General features: G+C 36.3%; 1 protein-coding gene across 3 annotated transcripts; it reads right to left on the bottom strand.

Moving 5' to 3' along the window:
• Positions 1–3,045: 3,045 nt before the first annotated feature.
• Positions 3,046–25,077, bottom strand: PDC (phosducin). 3 transcript variants are annotated; one of them, XM_072648366.1, is made up of 5 exons: positions 24,836–25,077; positions 20,293–20,467; positions 6,982–7,066; positions 5,986–6,137; positions 3,046–3,995 (listed from the first exon to the last, which is right to left on the bottom strand). In XM_072648366.1, exons 3-5 carry the CDS (start codon positions 7,061–7,063, stop codon positions 3,468–3,470), a joined length of 762 nt encoding a protein of 253 aa, XP_072504467.1. In that variant the 5' UTR covers positions 7,064–7,066; positions 20,293–20,467; positions 24,836–25,077; the 3' UTR covers positions 3,046–3,467. The 3 variants fall into 3 exon arrangements, with proteins under 3 accessions (XP_072504467.1, XP_072504468.1, XP_072504466.1); XM_072648367.1 differs by having other exon boundaries at positions 20,293–20,459; positions 24,859–25,021; XM_072648365.1 differs by having other exon boundaries at positions 24,859–25,013.
• Between the last annotated feature and the right edge of the window lie 311 nt (positions 25,078–25,388).

Raw genomic sequence — 25,388 nt, 5'->3', positions numbered from 1 at the left:
CAATCTTATGTTTGGTGAGCTAATGTCTTAGGTCAGGGGACAAGAACAACTCCCCCCAAATGTTAATATAATAAAATAACAAATGTAATAAAATAACGTAATAAGTTGTGGGGAAAAGTTCTAAAATTAATCTCGTCTTCTTTCTGAAAAGGGCCCAATGTGAAAGGTTAACTGAGTGAAAAAGGGGAAACAAATTCTTATTGAAATGAGAGGGATTTTAAAGGGTGGGAAGAGTTTAGAAAATAGGGAAAGGATATGCTTTTCCCCTTCTCTTTTCTCTTCCTGACCCTTTTAGAGCAAGATCTGTCAGCATCAATCCATGTATTTGAAGCCCTGTCAGATATATGTGCAAGCTCTAGGAAGCCTTGGACTGGCCATGGGGCAGGCATTGGAGCTCTTAGCCTAGCCTTCTCATTAAGTCTAACTAAACTCCTTCTTTTTACCTCAGTCATAGCCTAGACCTACCTCTCTGCCCTTCCTGCATAAACCTTATTTTTTTCCCCTCTCTTTAGAAGGTGAGAATAGCTTAGATTGGAGGAAACTCTAAACTCAGTTAGTGCTTTTGTATCTAATGGCCTCATGACTATTTTTTTTACTTCAAACTACAAATACAGTCGTCTAAATTGATGTAATGTAGATCTTTGTTTTTGTAGTAGAAGACTATAAACAGTAATCTTGTTTGCCTCAAATTTTAACTTAGAGCATTTCATGGAATGTCTCCTTGGTTCCTATCACTTTCTACCTTATATCAACTGTTATAGATCTTAATTAAATTGTAAGCTTCTTTAGGGCAGCAGCTGTGTTTCTCTTTATTGTTGGATCTCCCTCCCATATAATTGGAACTTTTACAAAGAAGTTTGTTGAATTGAATTGAGCAATATTGGAGATATAGGTTTCCTGGTGGATAGGAGGGATAAAGGATAGGTGGGTAGGAGATTAATTTCTTGAAGGTGCAGAAAGCAGGTAGCAGAGTCAGGGATAGAGTGAAACACTACAAAGCATGTAGACATACTGCAAAAAAAGTACTAGGTTACAATTCATAGCAGGCCTACAACTACGCCTTTTGTCTGGTATGTGGAGCAGGCAAATTTCACTGCTAAATAGTAATAAGAATCCTCCCAATTAGTGCCCCAGGCAACTTTTTAAGACTATAAATGACTGAGGGAATTCTTGAGGAGTTCCTTATGCTAATGAGATCACAGGTCCAAACAAAACATAGACAAAAAAATGTGTGAGTATAACTAGGGGAAGTCCCTCTCTAGCTTTTCTGACTAGAGTATATTCCATGAAGCATGTGTTGAACTCCTCTAGCAACTTTGTGGGATGTAAGCTGTTCAATGCTAAAAGACTCAACACTTTGGGATGACAATCGTTGACTTCCATGATGGCAGCAGGGCAGGAAATGGTATTAGTCAGGATAGGACTGGGTGCTGAACTAGGAAGAACCACTTGTTCAGTAGAATTTAAAGAGTCACTTTACCCTAAGACTGTTCTTTCTCTTTCTCACCAGAGCATATAGCCAATGACTTTCTCTGGGATCTCCTGTTGGGTGGAGAAGAAAGGGCTAGGTATTGCTTTCATTTGCCAGCTAGAACAGGGGTTTTGCTAGACAAGTGTCACCTTGGGACTCTGGGACTCCTCTATTATATGTTTCTTTCTCTGAGCGTAACATTGATTCTGAGAGATAGATGTTTCAAGAGTTCCTATCTTGGATCTGTTTCTTCCTTGGTTTACTTTGAGAGGATCTCGGGTAGCTAACCATAATGGTTACTGTGGAAGATAAGCACTGACAGAAAAGGCCCAGACCCTTTCCTGGCTTACCAGAAGACATGAACCTGGAAGGAATTGTTTGGACAGTGAAGAACCAAGGTGATAGTGAAACACTAATTCATCAGTCTCATAAATGAGCTCATGTTTTGATGTTTTAAGTACCATCCTCTAAGCTCCTTCTTAATAGTTTAAATTTTTTGTCACTTTTTGTCAATAATGCACTTGTGAGTCTTTTGGACTTGATATTTCTTTTGTGTGAAGGAAATAAATAGTTATCCTATATGTGATTTACCTTGTATGTTGAATATTTTTCCATTCCTTCTTTTTAGGGTTACCTTTTACATGCTCCAATCTAAGTTTTAAGTGATCTTCCTCTGGGCTCTGAGGAGGATGTATAAAGAGACAAAGAGCTGGAAGAAAAGAACCTGGCTCTTAAAAAGAGGGACCCCTCAATTCACCAGTCCACATGAATGGATCTAGAGCTTGAGGGTCCTTGAGAAGGAGAGGGGAAAGTTCCCAGTGTGCTCGAGGGCCATTAGTAGTTTTGACTGGTTACATTAAAAATATGGATAAACTTGGCATTTTTGTTGTTGCCAAATTTCAAAAAGTGTTTACTGCACATTATCTCATTTGCTTCTTTGAGTAACCTTGCAAGGCAATATGACATACTGCATAAGGATTTCAGCCTAGAGTAAAGATTTGAGTTCAGTTCTTGCCTCAAAAACTTAGTAGCTCTGTGACCTGAACAAGTGTTAAATTTTCTGTGCTTCACTTTCCTTATCTTAAATGGTAGTGATGGGGGGAGGGATCCTTTCCAGCTCCAAATCTATAATCCTACAGGCATGTAGGTATTCCTACTTTTATTATCTTCATTTTACAGATGAAGGGATTTTAGCTCAGTCTTCTCAACTTTAAGGTAATTCAATTCAATTCAGTTAGCATTTTTAATCACCTATCATGTACCAGACACTAGGCTAGATTCTAGCAATACAAAGACAAAAATAGTCCTTGCCCTCAAGGAATTTATAGTCTGCTGGCGGAGGGAAGAACACGTAAATATAGAATATACATGTATATATAAAATATATATTTTTGGAGAGGCACTAAAGGTTAGGAGAATCAGTTGTGCCATGAATCAGGTTTTATTTTTCGCTTGACACATATTATTAACCCTACATAATGATGATTTTGTTTCACATTTTGGGAATTTCTCATTTTTTTCTAGTGCCTTACAAAATTTAAGAAGTGAGAATAAATGAACTTCACACAAAAAACTTTACTCTTGCAACTTTATTAGTATTACATAAGCAGAATATAGTTACTTCTCAAACAGTAATCCTGAGGACAGAACCAAAGGGAAAAAGGCCAGAGACTTTTTTTTTAATTCAGAAAAGGAAAATTGATTCTGTCCAAAATGTCAAAATATCATTAGATCTCTCTTAATCTGTCTATAACATTACTGAAGGCTACATCCTAACACATATAATAAAGGGGTAATATTATTGACTTGAAAAGAAAGCTGACATGTTCAAAGGTAAGAAATCCACATAAGCCTGGTATTTACTTATCATGTTAGGTTTTTACATGTTAGAGTAAGCAATTACCACGTATAGATTTTTCTAAAAAGAAGAAAGGAAAAGAGATCTTTTTGTTTACAAAAAGGGGACATTTGAGATATTGAAATATTATACATCAAATTACTCAATATCTTCATCTTCCATGCTGGCCTGCTCCAGTGTATGGATCTCCCTTTCAGGAAGTAACCCATACTCATTAAGAAAACACTCAACATCCATAGCAAAAAAATCTTCAGCAAACTGCTCAGTGACACTAATGAAATTGCTGATAAGCTCCCCACCTTTGTAGACCAGCAGTGTTGGAAGCACATCGGAGGAGAAGCGGTCCCCAGCACCTGTGTTGGAAGCTTTGATTTTACAAAATTTTACCATCGAGTATTCTACAGCAAGGCAGCTTAAGCTGTTATTCAGGGCCTCACACCCCTTGATCTCGTCTTCGTAGATGTGAACGATGACTGTGGTGACCTTCTGTTCCTTCTGAATGGCTTCCAAGAACTGCTCCCCACTCTCCAGCTCAGTTACAAACCCATACCTGGGTCCAAAGCTCAGCTTCTGGTGCATGTCTTGCATACACTGTCTCCGGTATTTACGGAGACAGTCTTCATCCTCTTTGTCTTGGTGGATGAGTTCATATTCTTGCACACTCATCTGCGAAAACAGACAAACAAACCCACATCGGACCTTGTCACTCTCCTACTCAGTTATTACCAATGACTATCACCTTTAGGACAATATATAAACTCTTCTGCTTAGCTTTTAAAGACCTTCACAACCTGGCCCTATCCCCTTTTTCCAGACACATATCCACAAAATTCAATCTAGCCAAACTGTCCTTCTCTCTTTTTCTCATATGTAATACTCTACCTCTCATTTCTTTCCTTTTAGACTTAGTTGAAGTACCACATTGTACATTATGCCTTTCCTGATTCCTCTAATTGCAAGTGCCTTCCCTTCTTAACCACCTCATATTTACCCTTATTGTATTTAATCCCATCACATATGTATATATACACATATTTGTTCCCCCTGTGTAGGGATTGTTTTGTTATTTTCTTGTGTTTGTATCCTTGGTGTGTGTCATGGTACCTGGCACATAGTAGCCGCTTAATAAATGCTTATTGACTGCTTGTTTGATTTACTAAGGGATGGGGTGGTACTGGCAAGAGCAATAGATTTTGGGTTTATTTCGTTGTTTCTGTTTGATGCAATAAGGTGTTTATGATAGGATTTTGAAAAGTACAGTGGATTGGATCCATTAGAATGGGAGTCCTTGGGGAAGGAAGAGAGGAAGGAAATAAACATTTATTAAGCACCTACTATGTGCTGGGCCCTATGCTAAGGACTTTATAAATATCTCCTTTGATCCTTACAACAACTCTGGGGGGAATGCTATTATTATCCCCATTTTACAGTTGAAGACAGAGAAACGTTAAATGAGTTGCCTGTTGTCACATAGCTAGTCTGTGTCTGAAGTCAGATTTGAGCTCAGATTTTCCTGACTCCAGACCTAGAATTCTTATTTACTGAACCACCTCAGCTACTTCTAAAGCAAAGAACTGTTTGTTTTTATTCTTCTTTCCCCACTCCTTAGCACAAGGTAAAGCATTTAGAATCATGGTCCTTTAGAATTTGAAGAGACCTTAATGGTCTTTTCATCTAAGTCCCTCATTTTACAGATTTGAAAAAATTAGGCCACATAAAGTTACACAGTAGCAGAGCTCACATTCAAACTCAGGTCCTCGGACTCCAAATCCCATGCTCCTTTCCTCTCATCCTAAACTGTAATAAATGTGGACTCAAAATCTTGGCTTGTGTTACTTGCTAGCTGTATGAGTCTGGGCAAATCACTTAACCTCTCTGTGCCTCAGTTTCTTTTTCTGTAATATAAGGGTAGTAGATGAAAATGATGACCTTCCAGATGTAAGTTGAAGGCTGACATCTGATATGTTCCTCAATTTTCCATACCTACGTTTTCCTATTGGAGCAATTTTCCCAAATTTTCATGTATTAGTCTTTAAAAAATCCAATCCAATCTAATCCATTTCAACAAACTTTTATGGAGCCCTTACTTCTTGTAGGCACAGGACTAGTGATTATGAACATAAGCATAAAACCAAAACAGTCCTTGCTCACGAGAGGTTTTGATTCTGCTGAATCCAAAAGCTTTATATACCACCTTTTACTTTTCAAGACACTTTCATGAATATCTCTTCAAATCCTCACAACTTTATTGTGTAGACAAAGAAGGTGTTACTATTATCCTTCTACAGACAGGAAAATTGAAACAGAGAAAGTTATTTGTTCAAGGTCATAGTAAGTCAGAGAGAGAACATGAACTTGAAATTAAGTTTTTCAACCCCAATCATGCCCTCTTTTTTCTTACCCTCATTGTTTCAGGAGGGCCAATGCATAGCTAAAGAGCACTGTGCATTTGCTCAGGATAATATCTCTATGACACCAAAACAAAAACATTAACTTACTAAACTGTGTTGGGAATAGAAAATTTAGTCGAAACCTTAATTGGTGTCATGAAGTTTTTAAACCCTGGAGTCCATTCACTGGGGGTTGAATTCAGTCTGATTCATTTGTATGATTTGCACTTACCTTTTCTTGCAAAAATAACATCATCTCTTCTTACCTTTCTGCTGATTCTTTCTTTTGTGTCTTTATCATCTCGACATTGAGGAGAAGACATTTGTCTGAGAATTTCCTTCTTGTTAGATGGGATGGAATCATCATCTTCACTTTCCAACTTAAACTTTCTCCAATCATTGATAACTCCTTTGGGGCCTGGAATATAGGAAATTTGTCATTTGGTCTTTAGATTGTCAGAAGGGCAGCTTGTAATTCTTAAGCTTGTATATGTGTTATAGAAACAAACTTGTCTTCTCCTGCTGGTGAAACCAATGACTTACATGGACTGGATGTCTCTGATTGTTGTGATAATAAAAATGCCCTCCTGTTTTAAGCATGTTAAATAGGTTTGGGCACAGAATCATCCAAAAACCTCTACATTATAAATATGTGACATGTATATTTTTTAACTTTGTCTATCAACAAAAGAACACTTAAGATCATCATAATATAATGGTCAGATTAAAATAATAGGGTGAAAGGGAATTGCTAGTATTGTACTCTCTTCCCTTCTTTGCCTATTGAACACCTAGTTAAACTTTAAAATCCAATACAAATATTATCTGCATCCAGAAGTCTTCTCTTATCTGCAAGTCAGGAATGACCTTCCCTCTCTGACCTCAAATAGCATTTCGTTTTGTCACTCTTTTATATTTTAATATTTCTTTACACATTTATCACTGTAGCTATTTTGGCATCATCCCTCTGGTACACTCATATTTTGTGTAAATTTTTTTTTAACATTCTCGTGCCTAGCACACTGTTTTCCATATAGTAGGTCCTGAGTAAATGTGTGCTGTACTATTATTGTAGAGGTAATATTTAGGTGGGTACCAGAATAAATTGAAAAGAACAGAGAAGTAGAAAATGAAACAGTTCTAATTTCTCTGAGATCTAGAAAAAAAATAAGGAAATCCCAACTCTAGGAAGGCAACTTTATGTAGTCTTGAGATTTGTTTTCACTTAAATAAGGAAATGTTTTGCTTAGTGTGTTTTTTACCTGTATGTGTGGCCTGTCCTTCAAAATCCTCTTCCAGACTGAGGCTTTTAGTTTGCTCCATTTTTGTGTCAGGGTCTGACATAATCTGTGTAGTCAACAAAGAAATCAGTAGAGGAGTGATAGATGGGTCTAGAATACATAGTTGAATCATATGATTTCCTTTTGTTCCTAGGTTTGATGATAGACTAACATTTGTAAAAAGTGATAGGATATTAAGCCTTAGAAAATGTTTAAATAACAAGTGTTTAGACCAAATCCTAGTCCAAAGTAGTTTTCCTATATTGGACCATATACTTTGTGAACAATGGTCATTACTCTGTAAAGTTATCATGTAAAGCTGTTATCTCCTCACTATTTGAATTGTAGAAGTAAAAACACTAAAGTACATGGGGAGATTTTGCCTGGTCTATGGCCTGAGCCCAGCTTTTCTCCAAAGCTAGAAAAATATACTCTATCAGTAATCACTTCCTAAAAACACAAATGGACTAATACCTTCCTGATTAAGATTTCAGTTCTCTAGCAATGTTGCGTGTCTAGAACATAGGCAAGAATTGGGTAGGAACCAAAATGATATTTGAGAAATCAAAATAAAGAACCCAGGATTCTTATACCAAAGAAAGCACATATTCCTTATTCATAGGCAAGTATTCATATAGAGACTATTTACTTTTACTTTGCACGTATATTTAACAGGGTTGATTATCTCATTTCTCAACCCAAAACAAATTGGAAGCCAGAAATTACATGGAAGGAAAGGACTGGTTATAGGCAAGTATACTTTCTGTGGTACTCCCTATAATAAGAAGTAAAATATCAACTGAGCCTGGCAGCAGAGGAGAAGAAAGAAGAACTAATTTTTTTTAAAAAGTAAACAAATACCAGGACTGAAATATTGTAGTGTTTAACTTAGGTATGACATAGACTTACATACTTCAGTAGACTTAGAGGACATCATTGTGCAGTACATAATTTTCATAACGATCCTGACATCAAGAAAAGTTTGTATTTTGTTCAGAATATTCTAAGAAAGAAGGAAAATGTGCTAGAAGTGGTGATGTATACCTGTAATCTCTGCTACTAGGGGATACTGAGGCTGAAAGAGCATTAGAGTTTGGGAATTCTGAGCTTGTGTGTCCATGCTAAGTCTAGTATGAATATGGCAGTCTTCTGGGAGCAGGGGCCACCAGGCTGCATAAAGAGGGGGCAAAATGGCCCAAGCTGGAAATCAAACAGGTCAAAGCTTCTATGCCAATCAACAAATCGTCTTGCCCATGATTGGCCATCATACTTTCAGTCTGGATGAGATAAAGAGATGAGAAAATAAAATGATAAAATACAAATAAAGCACTTTTAAAACTTAAAGCATTATATAAATCTTACTATTTTATGAAAAGGAAAAAAGAAAGAAAGAGGTAGTTTTCATGAATCATACAACTAGAAATATGAAAAAGGAAGTGAGGTACACATTAGAAATAAAGGTGGAGCACAAAAATGGAAGTAACTCAGTTTTATAGAATCTAAACAACTTTTTAATAGTACTATAACTATTAATTATCTAAGAGAGTAAATAGGGGAAAACTTGTAGTCATCAAAAGTAATTGCTGATAACTTGGTATATTAAAATAAAAGTTATAATTAGAAATAAAAAAATGGCAGATCACCTGGTAACTTTTGTAGAACTATTTAAAACTCAGAATGCTTTAGCTTTGAGTTGGAGAGTTTTCTTCCTTCTGAATTTTGAGAGAACAAGATCCTTATTTCAGGTACTTATGTACAAAAAATATGAATAGTGTTTTAACAACTCTGAAAACAATTGTGTTACCAATAACCAAGAAACAGAAATAATGCTTAGTGTCTTTGGTTTTGCTAAGACAAAAGCCCACAGTGAAAGAAAGGAAAGCTGATTACTGTCAAAAAAAAATTAAGGCACTACCTTGCTGAGAAGGTAATCCAATCCTCAAGACAAGCTTTAGGTCACATAGAGAAATATATTCATTGTGGAATGACTTCATGTGAAAAAGGGGTGATTTTGACCTTTGTTCATGGATTGAGGGTACTGATGGGGAGGGGATAGGGATATAAGAGTAGCTACCAACAGTAGCATTGGTTGATACCTTCATAAGGAAGGGAGAGAAAAAAAATGGAGGAAAAAATTATGTTGCCTTGCTTTTCTCAACTCTAGGAAAGGAAAGATAGACTTTTCTTTGTCATCACCCACATTTCTGTTAATACTGCCAAATCATCTGAATTGCTATCCAACTTCCTTATAATATCAATCCATTTGTTCTAATTTTAGCTTTACTCATTTCATTCATTGATTCATCCATTATTTAATACTTTCATTGTATACACATTGCATTTGTGAGGATATCTCTACACTTAGACTTTTTAGCCTTTTAGACAATAGGTTTCTGGAGATCCATGAACTTGGATGGGGCAAAAATGCATCTGTATTTTCTCTAACATCTAATTGAAATTTAGCATTTTCTTCAATTATGAATGTGGGCAAAACCCAATATTTCGAGAAGGGGTCCATAGGTTACACACAGGTTACTACTGAAGGGGTCTGTGACACAAAAAATGTTAAGAACCTCTGGGTCTAGACTATGATCAAATGAGATCACATATCCAAAGCACTTTGGACATACATTGAACAAAATGTACCAAAAGTCTTAGCGGATTGCACCAAGACTTTGGGGCCACCCTATATAAATGTTAGTTCGATAGCTTTCTCTGGGCAAGATTTTTTAAAAAATCCGGAACAACATTTGTCCCATAATATCATTAGTAGTGATTAATATCCATGTCCGCTTAGTCCTAGGCAATTCACTTAACCCCTTAATGTCCCCGGCAACACTCTAAGAGTATTAAGTTGCAGACCAAGTGCTTGTAGAATCTGCATTGTATTGCTTCGCAGGAGTATCTTACACAGGATAAGATCATAGGTCTGGACAAAAGAAGGAGGAAAAGACAAAAACAAAAAGGAAATCTACAATCATGGATAAACCAGAACAAAGGTTTTAGAACATTGTCAGTAGAATCATATAAAGTATTTTATGCATCTAACAAGTTGTTGTTGTGTTCGTCCTTCATTACAGAAGAAGACCATGCCATCAAAGAAATGATGACATGACTTGCAGTTTACTTTGTTTTGAGTGAGGGAAGGCTGTGCAAGGTCACCAACCTCACTTTCTCCTCCTGAGCCATCTGGGTCCAGTGACCAGATATTCAGGAGGATGACTGGAGGTGACCCAGGATGCACTGGGAGACCTTCAAACAAGTATGTTTTTATCGGAAAGAAGTGAGAAACTGGGGCAAGGTTACAGAGAAAACTGTCAGCTTAACTTAGGGATTGCCATTGTTCCAGGAGGGTTACCAGATTGGTTACCTTATCTGATTAAAAAGAGTTATGACTATGACGCAGTTTCTTCTTGATTAGAGCAAGGCAGTTTTAGGCAGTTGCAATTGTGCATTTTGCTCATCCTTAAAAGCTTATTGACTTTAAACAAGAATCTTGGTCATGAGAACCCAATGATGGAACATCATATTAAATTTTAAAGGGCTACTTCTCTCAGGTTTTACTATTCTCTATGTATATACATAGATACATTAAAATACTTTAAATGCTTCATAGATATGTGATTTAATTCGTGTGGGTACTTGTTCCTTCTACCAGTGCTTATTGATGGACCGACTGATGCTTTCATGGGTAAGTGTTTAGGAGCTGCTATGGCTAGAAAGATCCACCCCTAAATATCTAAGTTCTTGCTACCAACTTGTTCATATCCTTTTCCAAAGTTAACTTGATTGGTCCTCAAACAGTAGACATCTACTCTATTACTGGTGGACCTATCCTTAAAACTATTCTAGATTGATAGGACCTGAGAGAACTTGTACAGCACTGAGATATCTTTTGATAATCCAGCATCACCCCCATGCCATGAGGAGGCAATGGAAGGGAAGAAGAAAGAGAAAGGAATAATCATTTATATTATCCCTACTATGTAGCAGGCGCTGTTCTAAGCCATACACCCTCTTTTTTTTTTTTTTAACATATTATCTCATTTGATCCTCAGAACAACTGTGGTAAGTGGGTACCCATTATAGAGTTGAAGAAATACAGAGATTAAGTGATTTTCCCAGAGTCACATAACTGGTAAGTGTCTGAGACTGGATTTGAACTTAAGACTTCTTGACAATGTTCTATCCATTGTGACATCTAGCTCCCAATGGAATAGGACTTCAATGGATGAAAAATAAAAATAATTAAGATTAATCAGAATGAATAGTTTAAATTAACTTGCCATCTTTCTTGGTGCTCATTTTATACTATGTGGGGATTTAATAGTAGTAGTAATAGTAGTAGTAGTAGCAATATTAATATTAATAGTAGTAATAATAATAGTATTAGATCCCAGTTACTCCTGTTAGATAAGAACATATTCTTCAAACCTTTTCTCTTAAAGTCATTAAAAACTCCTTTTTATTAATCACTTACACATTAATTCAGTCAAGTTCTTACTGGGCATAGAGAGGCAGCTACAGAGTCAGGAAGACCTGGATTCAGATTCCATCCCTGATATATAATTAGGTTGCGTGATCCTGGAGAAACCACTTAAACTCTCAGTGCCCTACACCAGTGGTGTAGAAATGGGGAAGGTCACTAAACTATAAGCATAGATCTTGGCCAGCTGTATATTAACTTAGTTTTAGAATAGGCTATCTATGTTTTCTTGTATTTTTGTTTATTTTGTTAAATATTTCCCAAACATACGGCTATTTGACACCTAGGCAAGCTTTTAAGTCTATAAATTGCAGTGAGAGCATCAACCTGCCTTAGTAGATAATTTCATCATTTGGGAGTTCCCTATACCAAAGAAATCACAGGTCCACTCCCATCTTATAAAAATGATTCTTTGAATTACCAAAAGAAAGGAAATGCTTAAAGTCTAACCTTCAGTTAAAAAAAAAAAACAATTTGAAAACTAATAGAGCTATTGCTAAGATATATAGTTAAATCTGCCCTATGACAATGTCTATTACTAGTCGTTTTAAACATTCCGACCTATATTTTTGTTGGTTAGAGACCTGTCAAGTATTTGATTTGTTGCAGATGTAAATACTGATATGTGATGAAGAAAACAAAGATTTTAGGAGAATATTCTCTGCTGTAGGCTGTGAGCAGATTACAAGCCACCGCTATTGTGACGTCTTAATTCAGTAAAACAAACTAATTGAAAAGGGGGTACATGTTGCAGAAATGAGTAATTTAGGAAATTAAATCAAAATAACTTAAAATGTATAGAGTATGTATTTATATATATGTATTATATATGATATATAAATAAATATAATATTTACATATTTCTCTATTAACCCTCATAAGTTTATATGGAAAGAAAATATTAGTCTTTTCATTGTAAGATTTTTTGAACGAAATTTGAATTATTAGTAACAGTTAATAGTAATAACAATACTGGAAGAGATAAACCCAGAAGCCAAAGAAATTTACATCCAGTTCTTAGGGATCTTTGAGGAGCCTTCTTATTTACATGTTGTCTCCCTCATTAGAATACGGACTCCTTGAGGACAGAGACCATGTTTTTGCCTTACTTTGTAAGTCCAATGCTCAGCACATTGCCTGGACAGAGTAAACATTTAATAAATACTTGTTGACTTATTGAATGAATGACTTCAGCTCTAAATTCTGTAATATTTTCTATGATACAATCATGTTTGGGGAAATTTTGTGAAAAGTAGCAAGTCATCATTCATGTACTCATAACTGCTGCTTAAAAAAAAAAAAGGAAATTTGTATTCCTAATGGAAACTGTCTTGGTAGGTAATCTAACATATTTTTGATTCCAGGTTCACTTGAGTCCAAGAGCTTGCCAGTTTTTCTTAGTTTTCTAGTCCTTCCTTTATTTTAGGGTTGGTGAGTCCTACAAAGATGCTAAGCAGTGCTGTTTTATTCTGAGGTCCCCATAATATATGACCAACATATAGCATGTCTGCTATAAATCAATCGTCATTGAAGAAGCATTCATTATGCACCTCCTATATGTAAAGCACTCTGCTAGGTGCTCAAGTTTCATTCAAGAAAATCTCTCCTCTCAAGAAACTTACATAGCAGGTTCTTAATAAATACTTGTCAACATAATTTATATTTATATTCTCCTATTTGTTCAGGTACAGAAGAAATATACTACTGATACTTTGGGGTGGGAATTGGGGATACTTGTTCAAAATGCTTTATTCTGAATTTTGTTTTAAGAGATAAGGGATGAAGAGATTAAGAATGTAAACAAGAAAATCACTTTTTTTGATGATATAACTGGTATCTTTCTCCAAAGAGGTAAAACCCAGAAAATAGACAGGAGTGAGATAGCCAAAAAGTAATGCCTTAACAAGAAAACAGTTCTTTTATAGTAAGGTTTAAAATCAATTCTCTTCCATCTCTTGAACACAGGAAGGCACATGCTGCCTTCACAAACCACAATCCAGTCAGGAGAGACTCTTCCAGGAGAGGAGTTAATCCCAAATGATGCTGATATATCTGAAGTTATGATTAGCCAGAGGACATAAAGAATTCTCTAAGAATTAAATGCTGAAGTAAACGATCACTTTCAAGCCATTAAACTAACACTGAGCATGCCTCTAAAATATTAACTGCTGCAACTGTGTTAGCAAGAATGTCCTGTTGTTGGGTAAAACTGTGAATTTCAGCAAAGTTTATAAGCATTTTGCTTCCCCTTTAGGAGCAGCCTTCCCTTTTCTCAATTCCCCCATCCTACCCCCTGTGTTAAATCTCCTTATTCCATATTTTCCACTTATTCTGCCCTCCCTTGCTGGGGTCATGCTCCCCCTCACTTTATATCTTCTTAGACCTCTCCTCAGACAGTGTCAGGGATTATTAACTGACTCATAGCAGATGATTACATCCAGAGCAGTCACTTGCTTTCCAAAAGTATGAAACTTCCCCTTCTCAGCAGACCCTTGGAATGATTACCTAAAGGGATGGCTAACGGGGAGAACAAATGCCACAAACCAAGCCTGATTACAAAAGGTATCTTTGGGCACAAGAAAATTTACAGTCCCCTCCAAGTTGTAATCACCCCACAATCCTTGGCCTCTGCTGTTTGCCTACCTGCACCCATAGAAGTGGCTGGTCTACAGAGGGCAGCTAGATTCAGACAGCCAATTCTGGGACTATTTGCTGTTTTAATCCTTAATCATTTACTACCTTGTGTTCTATAAGTGCTTCCTGTGTACGTGTCTTGTACTCACAAGATGACTGAGTCCCATGTACCTAGGTACCATGTCAAAAACTTCTTTTTCATGCCCCTGCAGCATGAAAATTCTAGGTCTACAGTAGGTGTTCACTAAAGCTGTGCTTACTGATTGGCTGTAGACAATGTCCCTTAATAGAGAAAGGCGTAGTAGGTTGAAAGAAACAAAGTATTTGAAATACTTAGAAGAGCAGGACTGATTTCTAGGTTAAAAAAAAAAAAACAACCCAATACATCCTACCAAAAGCTTGGCATAATAGATAAAGTCTTGGGCTTGGTATCAAGAAAGCCAATGTTCAAATCCTGACTGGTAGAGCTTCATGGTTGTGGTAAAAAAAAACAAAAAGACTGAGGTTCACATCTTGACACTTTAGTAGTTGTAAAACCCTGGAGAAATCACTTAATTTATCTGTGGCTCAGGCAGCTTCCCAGGACTTATTTGCTAAGTCAGGCTGAAGACTGCCTACACCTGGAGCTCCCCACATACTTAGAATTTACAGATACTTTGCATATTTGATTATGCCTATGTGCCTTGGATTTTCTCCCCTGATAGGACTTAGATGACTTCCCAAAATATCCATTAACTTTACATGGATGAACAACATACCTCCAATGAGCATTTATTCTCCTGTTTCACCCATGTCAACAGTTCATCTATCATCACATTTTTTTTGTCAATTTATTTCAGAAAAGATGAGATGTTTGCTTTACAACATGATTTTAGTTGACCAATAATTTTGGAGCTCTATCTTAGTAGGGTAATTTTTCAGGAGAGAACAATCAAGATTTATTTTTGATCAAGAGCTAAACAACTCATTTAGAGTAAATAGATGACTATTTCATTGAGTGTTCAGTATGGAAAGAAACATATGATTAAATATCAGTCAAGAAAACCACAAGTATTGGATGGTTCTTCTACCACTTCTAAATGGTTTCTCTCATATGTGTTTATGTATGGAAAGTGAGGATTTGGGCAACCTCCCTGTAAAGTGACCTTCCCTTATACAACATTTTGTGAATTTTAATGTATTTTCCCTCTCATTTTTCCTCCTCTTCCCTTTCATGCTGGAAAGGAGATGTATTTTTTGCATTTTAAATTTGTAATGAAGTAAAAGTTTACAGAGGAGGAAACAACTTCCAGAATTTCTACTACCATCCTTAAATTCTAGCATCCGAAAACTCTCAGGACACAAATAGCTTCCTTTCAACCTCATTTTTCACTTTTCTATTTTTTGGATGTTGTCATAATGACCACTGCAACTAAAGAAATAGCATCAGAAGCCCCAGAAAGTAAGGAATTCTGCCTCTCCCCTCTTTAATCCATCCTACACATACCTATCTGATTAATATAATCAAAACACAGGTATAACTCTCCTAATTGAGATCTTGCAGTGTCTCTTAAGATACCCTAAGATAAAGCAGGAACTCCCCTGTTTGTCATCACCATTTGGCCCTGGTCTAACTTTCAAGACTGGTTACACATTATTTCCTCTCAATTTTATATTTCCAGCCAAACTGACTGACTTTCTGTTTCCATAAGTGACACTCCATCTTCCACCTCTCTAGCTATGCCCAAGCTGTCTCCCCCATATTTAGAATGCTCCACTTCTCATTTCTGCCTTTTGAAAACCCTAGATCCACTAAAGGTTCACCCTCAAACAGCACCTCCTTCAAGAGGCCTTTCTGGATTTACCTAGTTGTTAATCCCCCGCATCACCTTACATTTATTTTGAATGTATCTTTTATTTCCTTGTGTGTATGATGTTTTCCCCTTTCCTTGCTCAAGGAAATATAAGTCCTTAAAGACAGTAACTGTTTTTTCCCCTCTTCTGTCTTCAGTACTGAGTACAAGAGCCTAGCACTGCTTGATGAACTCAGTTACAGCATGGTTAATAAAATCTTCAAAATCTTAGCAAAATGCCTAAATGCCTAAAAAGTACGCTCATTATCTTGTACTTACAACTGTCCTGTCACTTTTTATATGCGTTTCTCTTTTGTTCTGATTCTAGATAAAAGTTCACAAGCCTTTCCATAACGAATGTTGCTTTGGCCAAAAGCTTCTGCTGCCTTTTGGTTGGAGATGGTAGGAGGAATTTTGCCAATGGTTTCTATAGTAGGAGAGGACTCCAGGTTGAAGCCCAGTTTGCAGCCCCTTATGGCACCAGTAACGCTAATAATATGCAAATGACCGGTGATGGCCATCCATCCATGATTTAATCAGCTAGTCCCAAGGAGTTGTCCAGGCACATAGAAATTAGCATAACTGGCTCTTTCTACTAGGTTGCTTCTGTAAGAATAATGATAACAATAATTATGAATCAATAAGTGCTTATGAAGTGATTACTATGAACCCAACACTGCTAGACTCTTAGCTCCTTGAGAGGAGTGATTTTTTGTTTTTTGTTTTTGCTTTTCTTTGTATTCTCAGTGCCTATTTAGCGTGGTGTTTGGCACATAATAGGGACTTAATAATGCTGCCTCAATAAATACTTATTGAACTGTTCAAAGTTTAGGGGATACAAAAAAATAGAAAAACAGTCTTTGAGCTCAAGGAGCAACATTTTAAAGGGACTTATTAATAGGTATATAGTTGACAATTAAATGTAAATCTTCCAAAGTAGTTTTATGAGCATTACTATTACTATAACCACTTTTTCACATGAGGAAGCTGAAAATCTGAGAAGTTAAGTGATTTACCCAGGTCATAGAACTACTAAGGTGAGATTGATCCTAGGTTTCCAACTCTAATGCTAACACTCATTCCTCTCTCCCTTGGTAAGAACTATTTGCCCCTGGAGAAAAGTCTTTCTCAGAAGAGGCCTCCCACCTGCTTGGTGTTAACCTGGTAATGCTGCTTTTACTCTAGGGGAGAGGAAATGAATTTCCAGAAATGGAAGGAATAGATAAATGAAAAAACATTTATTAAATACGTGCTTTGTGCTAAGCACCATGCTAAGATTTGGGAATAAAAACAGAAAATAAAAACAGCCTCTGTTCTCAAGGTATTCACACTTTACTTAGAGGAGCTAATGGAAAGGCTTGGAGGGCCTCAGAAGGGGCAGTTTGGAGATGGAAACGTCAAGTCACTCCAATATCTTTGCCAAGAAAACCCAAATGGGGTCACAATGAGTCAAATACAACAGAAAATGACTGAACAACAGCAAAAGAGGGGGCAGTAGATGGAGAGGCCCAGGAGTCCTTAGTTTATGTAGTATATCCAATAACAATGCTAAGGGTCTTGAGGGCACAGAGGTAAGGGCAGATGGTAAGGCCTGATGCTACTACGTCAAGCAGTTCAGATGGGTTCTGGACAGGAAGGGGCTAAGGGAGGAGATGAGGGGAATGACCGGGCAAAGGGCATCACCAGTGGTCTTAAGACTTCCTCCTAGCTTTTCTGGAGGAAATGAGGAAAGTGGCAGGTTTCTTTTCGAAATTTAAGAGCGAACTGTAGTCTTAAAATTTCTTCATGTGTCAGAAATACTTTGGTGATATTATGTTACAGTCCATGTGAACTCAATTTCAGCCAATATTTAATGGCATTCATAGTTTCTAGATAAAAATCTGAATCACATAATAAAGATTAAATACAGAAACAATAAATTCCCATAAATACAATTCAACAGAAATTTCTGAATGGTTATGGGGGAAAAAGATTGCTTGTACCCAGCCTACAGAATACTTTTTCCAATCTATAAGGTATTCATCAAAATTCTAGCACAACAAAGCAATATGGACTGTCCTTTGTGATGTTTGTTATAGATTCTGGTATGTTAAACTGATCTTTTGCTGGGGGATGCAGCTGACTCTCAAGTGCAAGTCTTCTGTGATCACATGTTTTTAAAAAGGGATGTTATAAGTAAAAGCTGATTCTGCAGATTAAAAGGGTCTCTTGCAAAACAGGGTAAGAATCCTGGTTCATGCACTTTCACAATTCAAGCTGAAAATGTTGTTGGTGTTAGTTATTTATGTCTAATAAAATGGAATGCTTAGTAATGGTCATCTCTGAGAGATACAAGGGAAGAATGTAGAGAAAGAATTCTGCAAGATTTTTTATCTAATTTAAAACATATCAATGGAAGCTTAGCAGTTCCCTTTCAGGTTTTCAGCCACTTTACTTGAGGTGTTCCCTGAAGTTACAATAGAAATTAATAGGATCATAGATCTAGAGCTGCAAGGAATCTCAGCAGTCGTTCAATTCAACCCGTTTATTTTACAGATGATAAAATTGAGGCAGAGGGGGTTAAATAATTTGCCCAAGTCCCAGTAATAATATGACACAGGTGCTCTGACTTTGGGGTCAATGCCTTTTCCATTGTACCATGTTGCTTCCCAATTTGGTCCTATAGATAACCTGACAAAATGGTTTAATTTTTTCACATTTTCTAACAGTTGTTCTTTTCCCCTGTCATGATAAGGTATGGTAAACACCATGGTGTCAAACTCAAATAGAAATGGATCCCTGTGGGCTGTTTATTGACTTAGAAAACCAAGAAAATTGATACTATCTATATTGTATTGTATTTTTATTTTTTTATTAAACATTTCCCAATTACATTTTGATCTGGCCACACTCTGAGAGTCTTGTGGGCCCCTGTTGTGGCAAAGCATTGAAGAAAGCTTCCTTTTCTTTCTTTTTACTCCTTCTTTCTTTTTCTTTCTACCACCTTACCTCAGACCTAGATGGAGATAGCCTAGGACCCTGAACCCAAGAGCTTTTGATATAGGAGTCCTTCTAGTCCAGTAGCTGCAGGCATCATTGTAGGAAACAATCCCTATTGTTGTCATTCCTGCAGGGACCACATCCTTAACTACTGAAAACCCAGAAAGGAAAGTTCTTGTCATCAAGGACCTTGGCATTGTCAAATGGTTCAACATCAGAAACTGATGTGATTGTATTAGTGGAAATGATAGTAGATAAGAGACATTCCCATTTGCTTTGCCACTGCACCCCCTAAGGACCATGGATTGTTTCTATCTGAGTTGTATCTGAAACCTTCAATATGTGCTGTCTTCCCACTAGCTTATAAGCTCCTGGAAGTCAAGGACTGTCTTATTTTACTATTTTTATCCCCAGCCCTTATCACAGTGCTTTGCAGATAGTAAGCTCTTAATTTCTTTTAAGTTTTTCCTTCCTTCCTTCCTTCCTTCCTTCCTTCCTTCCTTCCTTCCTTCCTTCCTTCCTTCCTCCCTCCCTCCCTCCCTCCCTTTCTTCCTTCCTTCCTTCCTTCCTTCCTTCCTTCCTTCCTTCCTTCCTTCCTTCCTTCCTTCCTTCCTTCCTTCCTTCCTTCCTTCCTTCCTTCTTCCTTCTTTCCTTTTGTATCACACTGGGTTTGAGGCATGAATAGAAAAAAAACTAAACCTCAGCCAGGAGTTTTTCATCCACAGGTTCCTGGAAGCTAGATCTCTAAACATAACTTGCTGAGTAGGCAATTTCTTTTTCTTTCAGTTCTTTCTCTCTTTCCTCTCCACCTCCAAAAAGACTGATGAACTGAGAATTCCAAAATTCCAAACCTTATTCCAAATTTAATCCAATAGGATGCTCTAATTCTAGAGGAAACTGATCAACACAGACTAATTTTAAGTGGCAAAGACAAACCTCAGGCATTTGTTTTTCATTATAGTATATATATATATATGTATACATACATATATATATATATATATGTGCATATTGAGTACAGTTCTGGGAGTGAGTTAGGAGCACCTGGGTTCAAGTCCTGTCTCAGACACCTTACTAGTTGTGTCACATAGGAAGTCATTTAACAGTTCAGTACCCCAAGTAATTTTTTAAGATTATAAGAATAGCTTTGTAGTAGGGCTACTTTTTTTTTCTGAAATAAAATCTAAAGAATAATAGACCAACTGGTCTGCATTATTTGTTTCATTTTGCTGCTTCACTTTTTCCCAAGAAAACCCTGATGAAGAGAGTGTAATCTGTAAATGTGTGTAATGTTAAAAAAAAACTAACCCATTAAAGTGACTAATCCTTCCCCCCCAAAAAAGAAACAAAACCCCAACCTACCTTTTGGCCTGCTGCTCAGTTGTCTGGATCAAGTTGCAACTGGACCACTTGGTGCCTTTGATAGTGTTCAGGAGAAGGGAATTCCTTTTTTGACTGAATTCCTATGGCACATAGGTAGATCTAAGCCCGGATTGAGGTCCCTGGATGATGACCTTGCAGGAACAGCTCTGAATTGCTAATAGGATTGACATAAGAGAATTAGCAAAACCCATCTATTAACAACAGGCCAGTGAAATAAAGAGCTTATAGACTTCTTGTAAACATAAATTCTATCTGGTAGCAATCAATTGCAAGGAGCTATTACCCCCTTGCAATAACCCTCAAAAAATTCAACAGGTGTGGTTAGGAAAAAAAATTGATTTTCATCCAATTTTTTTATTCTTTAAGAGTACCTAGGAACTTGAAATCCTCGGAAAAAAATTATTACCTAGCTTATGAAACTGAAAATTATCTCCTCTGTTTTCCATCTGATTTAATACATTCTCTGAGCATGAGAAAATTAGTAACTGGATATGTATATTTTGAATTTTGATAGCACTTAAAATTATCTAACCTTTATATCTTTTACATTTGTTTTATATTCATTTCTAAATATATTCCTTCTGTATTTCAAAATATGTTCCTTCCTCTCCACTACACAGTATTCAGTATATTACAGTTATTCATTGTAATAAAGATTTTTAAAAGCATTATAGTAAAACTAATCAATGCATTATATCTGACAGTATTAGCAACATTCCACATGTATGATGGTTGTGAGAATCAAATGAAATAATATATTTTTAAAAAAAAAGTATTTAGCACTATTCCTGGCACAGAGTAGGCATTTGTTATTGTTGAGTCATTTTAGTTGTATCCCACTCTTCATGACCACATTTGAGGTTTTCTTGGCAAAGATACTGGAGTAGTTTGATACTTCCTTCTCCTCATTTTATAAACGAGGAATTGAGACAAACAGGATGAAGTGACTGTCCTAGGGTCACACAAATAGTAGATATTGGAAGGTGGATTTGAACTTAGATTCTCCTGACTCCAGGCTTGTTATTCTATCCGTCATCTCACCTAGCTGGGTTCCTTTTTATTGACTGATGTTCTTCAAGTGTAAGCTGGACCACCAAGTATTAGGGCTATTTTAGAAAAGACTTATAGTCAGATACTGATTGAACTAGATGACCTCTAAAGCACCTTCTAAAACTGAAGAAATTAAGAAAAGGGAAAGGAGAGGTGGAACATTAAACAAATGGGATAAAAGGGTCAAGGGAAGAATTTTAATCAGATTGGGAGACCTTTATATATTTGTTAGACAAATGGGAAGAAGCCAATAGTGAGGGAAGGATTGAAGGTGAATGAGAGAGGATAACCACTAGTAAGGTCCTGGAGGAGAGAAAACATTTTTAAGAATTAATTTGTTTTTAGTTTTCAACATTTACTTCCACAAGATTTTGAGTTCCAAATTCCCCCCCCCCTTATCCTTCCCTTGCCCAAGACAGTATCCATTATGATTACCCCTTCCCCCAATTTGCCCTGCCTTCTTTCATCCCCCCTTATCCCCTTAACTTCTATTTTCCTGTAGTGTAAGATAGATTTCTATACCCTATTGCCTGTATATCTTATTTCCCAGTTGCATATAAAAACAATTTTTAACATTTATTTTTAAAACTCTGAGTTTCACATTCTCTCCCTCCCTCCCTTTCCACCCACCCCCATTGAGAAAGCAAGCTATTTGATACAAATTATACATGTGTAGTCAATCAAAACACTTCCATAGCAGTCATGTTGTGAAAGACTAACTATATTTCCCTCCATCCTATCCAGCCTCCCATTAAGGAGAGACAGAGGGCAAGAGGTTTGTGAAAGGAAGGATATGATATCTCCAAGAAGGGGCTGCAGAAGCTAAGGGAAGTTAATCTCTCATAAACAGCAACATAAGTAGAAAAAGCCAAAACTCAGCATGGATAACTGTCATACAGATAGTTAATAGAGTTAACCTAATTTTACCAGTTATTCCTGCTCTAAGTGAATAGTTGGAATACCTCTTCTGTGACCTTAGAGAAGGAGAGTAATGATATTGAGAAGGTTTGAGGAACAGAGGAATCTGAGGGAATATCATCTATGGTGGCCTCAATCTCAATGAAATAGAAAGCTACATATTCTCCTTTTAGAATGTATGTGTATATGAGTGTGGAATAAAGGGAGTGGGCTACGTGGTTGGTACAGTGGAGAATGAGATAAGAACAACATGGAAGGATTGTTCAGTAGCAGAGATTACCCAGGTAGGGTTATCTATCACGAATATGTAATGTGTGAAGACAACTGTAGCTTGTGATCTGTAGCAGTGGCAAAAGGTAGCAATACTGTTAATATCATATGTCTATCAAACCACTAAAGCATAAATCCAGTCATTAAAAATAATCAAGTTGTCTCTAAGTCTGCAGTTAAGACCAGAAACAGAAAAATAAATGCTTTCTTAGAAGAGTTTCAATGATAAAAAACAAAGGATTGGCTTCATCTTCCTCCTTGTATGCTAAGGAAACATTTAATTGATTTTTCCTTGAACAAACCAAAAAGAAGCTCCATTTGTATGGCTGTACCTGTTTCTTTGGAGAAGTATTTATTTCTAATTGCTGTTTTCTTTTCTTTTTTTTCCAGTGCAAGAGCAATGGATGATTACTATTAGGACTAAGGTGACCCCAGAGATTCTGCCATCCTTTCACCTTCATTAATAGTTTGGGTTAAACATAATATAATTTATATTTTAAGCCTACTCAGTGGGAAACAATGATATCTTTTTACAAGTTAATAGCAACAATCTCTAGACAGCAAAACTCAATAATATTAGGGTTTTTCTTCCCCTTTTTCATGAAAATTCAAGTTGAACTTTTACATCTTTCCTCTTCCTATACTGTAATTGCTTTGTGAGAACTAGTTATTTTTTGAGTCGTCCATCTGGCACTTGAACAATAATCACAGAACAAAGTCCCAGTGACTGCTCTGAAACAGAGAGATATTCCGTGATATATGTTGACTTCTACCTTTACCTCTTAGGAAGTCAATTATTTCATCTATAGAAGGATGTTGTCAGATGGTGGCCTTTGAGATCTCTTCTAGATAATGATCCTATGATCTTTAGAAGCTGGGAGGCTCAAATGAGATAATGGATATATTATACTTTTGCAAATTTGAAATGTTGTCGTTGTCATCCTCTAGTCACCAGCCTTCCAGTCTGGGGATGACTGTTTTCTGAGCCTCCTGCTGCCTCCTGCTAAGCTCAAGAAATGTTTATAAAGTGATATACAGGAGTTTGCTGTTAAATCCTTAACAAATGGTCTCTGAACACACATTGATTCTGCATTATTAACACTTAAGTCTAGAAAATCAGCAAGACAAATCTAGCTCTGATTTATAGCTGATTGTGGATTTCTGAGTTGTTTGGCTCACATCAAAAATTTAAAAACTGGTCCTCATAAGTTGCTTAGAATTTGCTATTTGCTTTCAGCATTACAAATCCAAAATTACTTTTCAAAATATGTAGAATATCATTGGCTAGTCCTAAGGTCAGTTTTAAATCAGTATTTACTAAATTTCTTACATATTTAAAGAAGCAAAGGTTAAAACTTTTCTGGGAACTTGAAAATGAGTCAATTATTAAAATTATTGACATTCCTTAAGTCACTTTATTAGGATAATGTTAGATTTTTTTTTAAAGCCCAGAGTGGTCAACATGCTACAGTTACATAGTTAGTATTACCAGAGTAAGGACTCATAAGGGAAAAAAATATAATTTCTTTTATTATGCTTGTAGACTACATGGAGAGATATAGATTATATGATCGTAAAATTAGGTGGATGTAGAATTAGTTCAATGGTTGGACCCAAAAGAACTTAATAGTTCTATGGCAACTTTAAAGGAGGTCTCCAAGGAGTGCCCTGGGGGATCTGTGTTTGGTCCTAAGTTATTGAATATTTTTTATCAGTGATAGAGATAAAGATTTAGATGATCAAATCTACAGGTGATATAAACCTGAAGGGCATGGTTTCAAAAGGGTTGGAAATGAGATTCAAAGAGATTATGACAATTATGAACATTAGGCTGAATAAAATAATAAGAAATGTAATTGAGATAACTGTAAAGTGTTGTACTTAAGTTAAAAAAAAATCTAGTGTCAAAGTAAGGAAAAAAACCTTTTTAACAATTAGAACTATCCCTCGAATGGAAGAGGCTACTCTGGGAAATAGTGGGTCTCCCCTCACTGGAGATCTTCAGATAAGAAGATGTGTTAGATATGATGGAGAGGGGCTTTTTGTAGAGAGATTGGTTGGATTAATTAATCTCTTAAGTACTTCTCAACTTTTAGATTCTTTGATTAATTTGAATTTATATTACACTTAATATTTAGAAAGTGCATTCATGAACCTAAACTTGAATCCTAATTATTATAAAAGGATATCTACATATGTATACTTTTCCTCTAATGATCAAACAAAACCAAGAAAATATCAATAGACATTAATTAAATATTTCTTATAGATTCTATACACTTACATTTTTTATTATTTTTCATTTACCTGTTGTATTTTTCTCTTCAATAGTGCATTTTATTCTTCTGGTCAGTTCTTCTAATTCTTGTACAATTATGTGCTTTAATAATTCTTCTGTCACAGAGTTTTTATTCTGAAGATGGTGATTCTTTGTTTTTCCCTTTGCCTCTTCCTTTTAATAAGATAAAAACTTGTCTAACTCTAGCTTGTCTACTTCCTCCTTTGCCCTCTCCTAGAAACTTGATTGGTCTCAAAATTTTTTTGCTCTGCTACATTCAGAAACTAAGGGTTGCTATATCTTTACCTTCCCACATCCTTCCTTTGGTCAGGCATTGTCTGTCCTGTCAAGGAACTAACCACTGGTTGGTTACGTAAGACCTTCCACATGACACGTCTGCTTTGTCCTAGTTCTCCTGTTCCCACTAGCTTTTTGGATAACTTTTTTAAAATTATGAAATTAATAAAGATCAACAAATATGAATATTTTAACATGCACAGAAAAACAAAACTGGAGATTGTTTATGAATGATGAATTTTAGTCTTTTTTTCCCCATCAT

Source organism: Notamacropus eugenii, chromosome 2 (assembly GCF_028372415.1).
Source record: "Notamacropus eugenii isolate mMacEug1 chromosome 2, mMacEug1.pri_v2, whole genome shotgun sequence".
Taxonomy (NCBI): Eukaryota; Metazoa; Chordata; class Mammalia; order Diprotodontia; family Macropodidae; genus Notamacropus; species Notamacropus eugenii.
The sequence above is the reverse complement of the archived record's forward strand: the minus strand, read 5'-3'. Positions and strand labels throughout refer to the sequence as shown.

Coding starts and splice junctions, on each gene's coding strand:
- PDC (XM_072648366.1), bottom strand. CDS start 7,063: ATGTCAGACCCTGACACAAAAATGGAGCAAACTAAAAGCCTCAGTCTG. Junction 6,138..6,981: donor AGGACAGGCCACACATACAG/GTAAAAAACACA, acceptor CCTATATTCCAG/GCCCCAAAGGAGTTATCAAT. Junction 3,996..5,985: donor AAGAAAGAATCAGCAGAAAG/GTAAGAAGAGAT, acceptor CTGTTTTCGCAG/ATGAGTGTGCAAGAATATGA.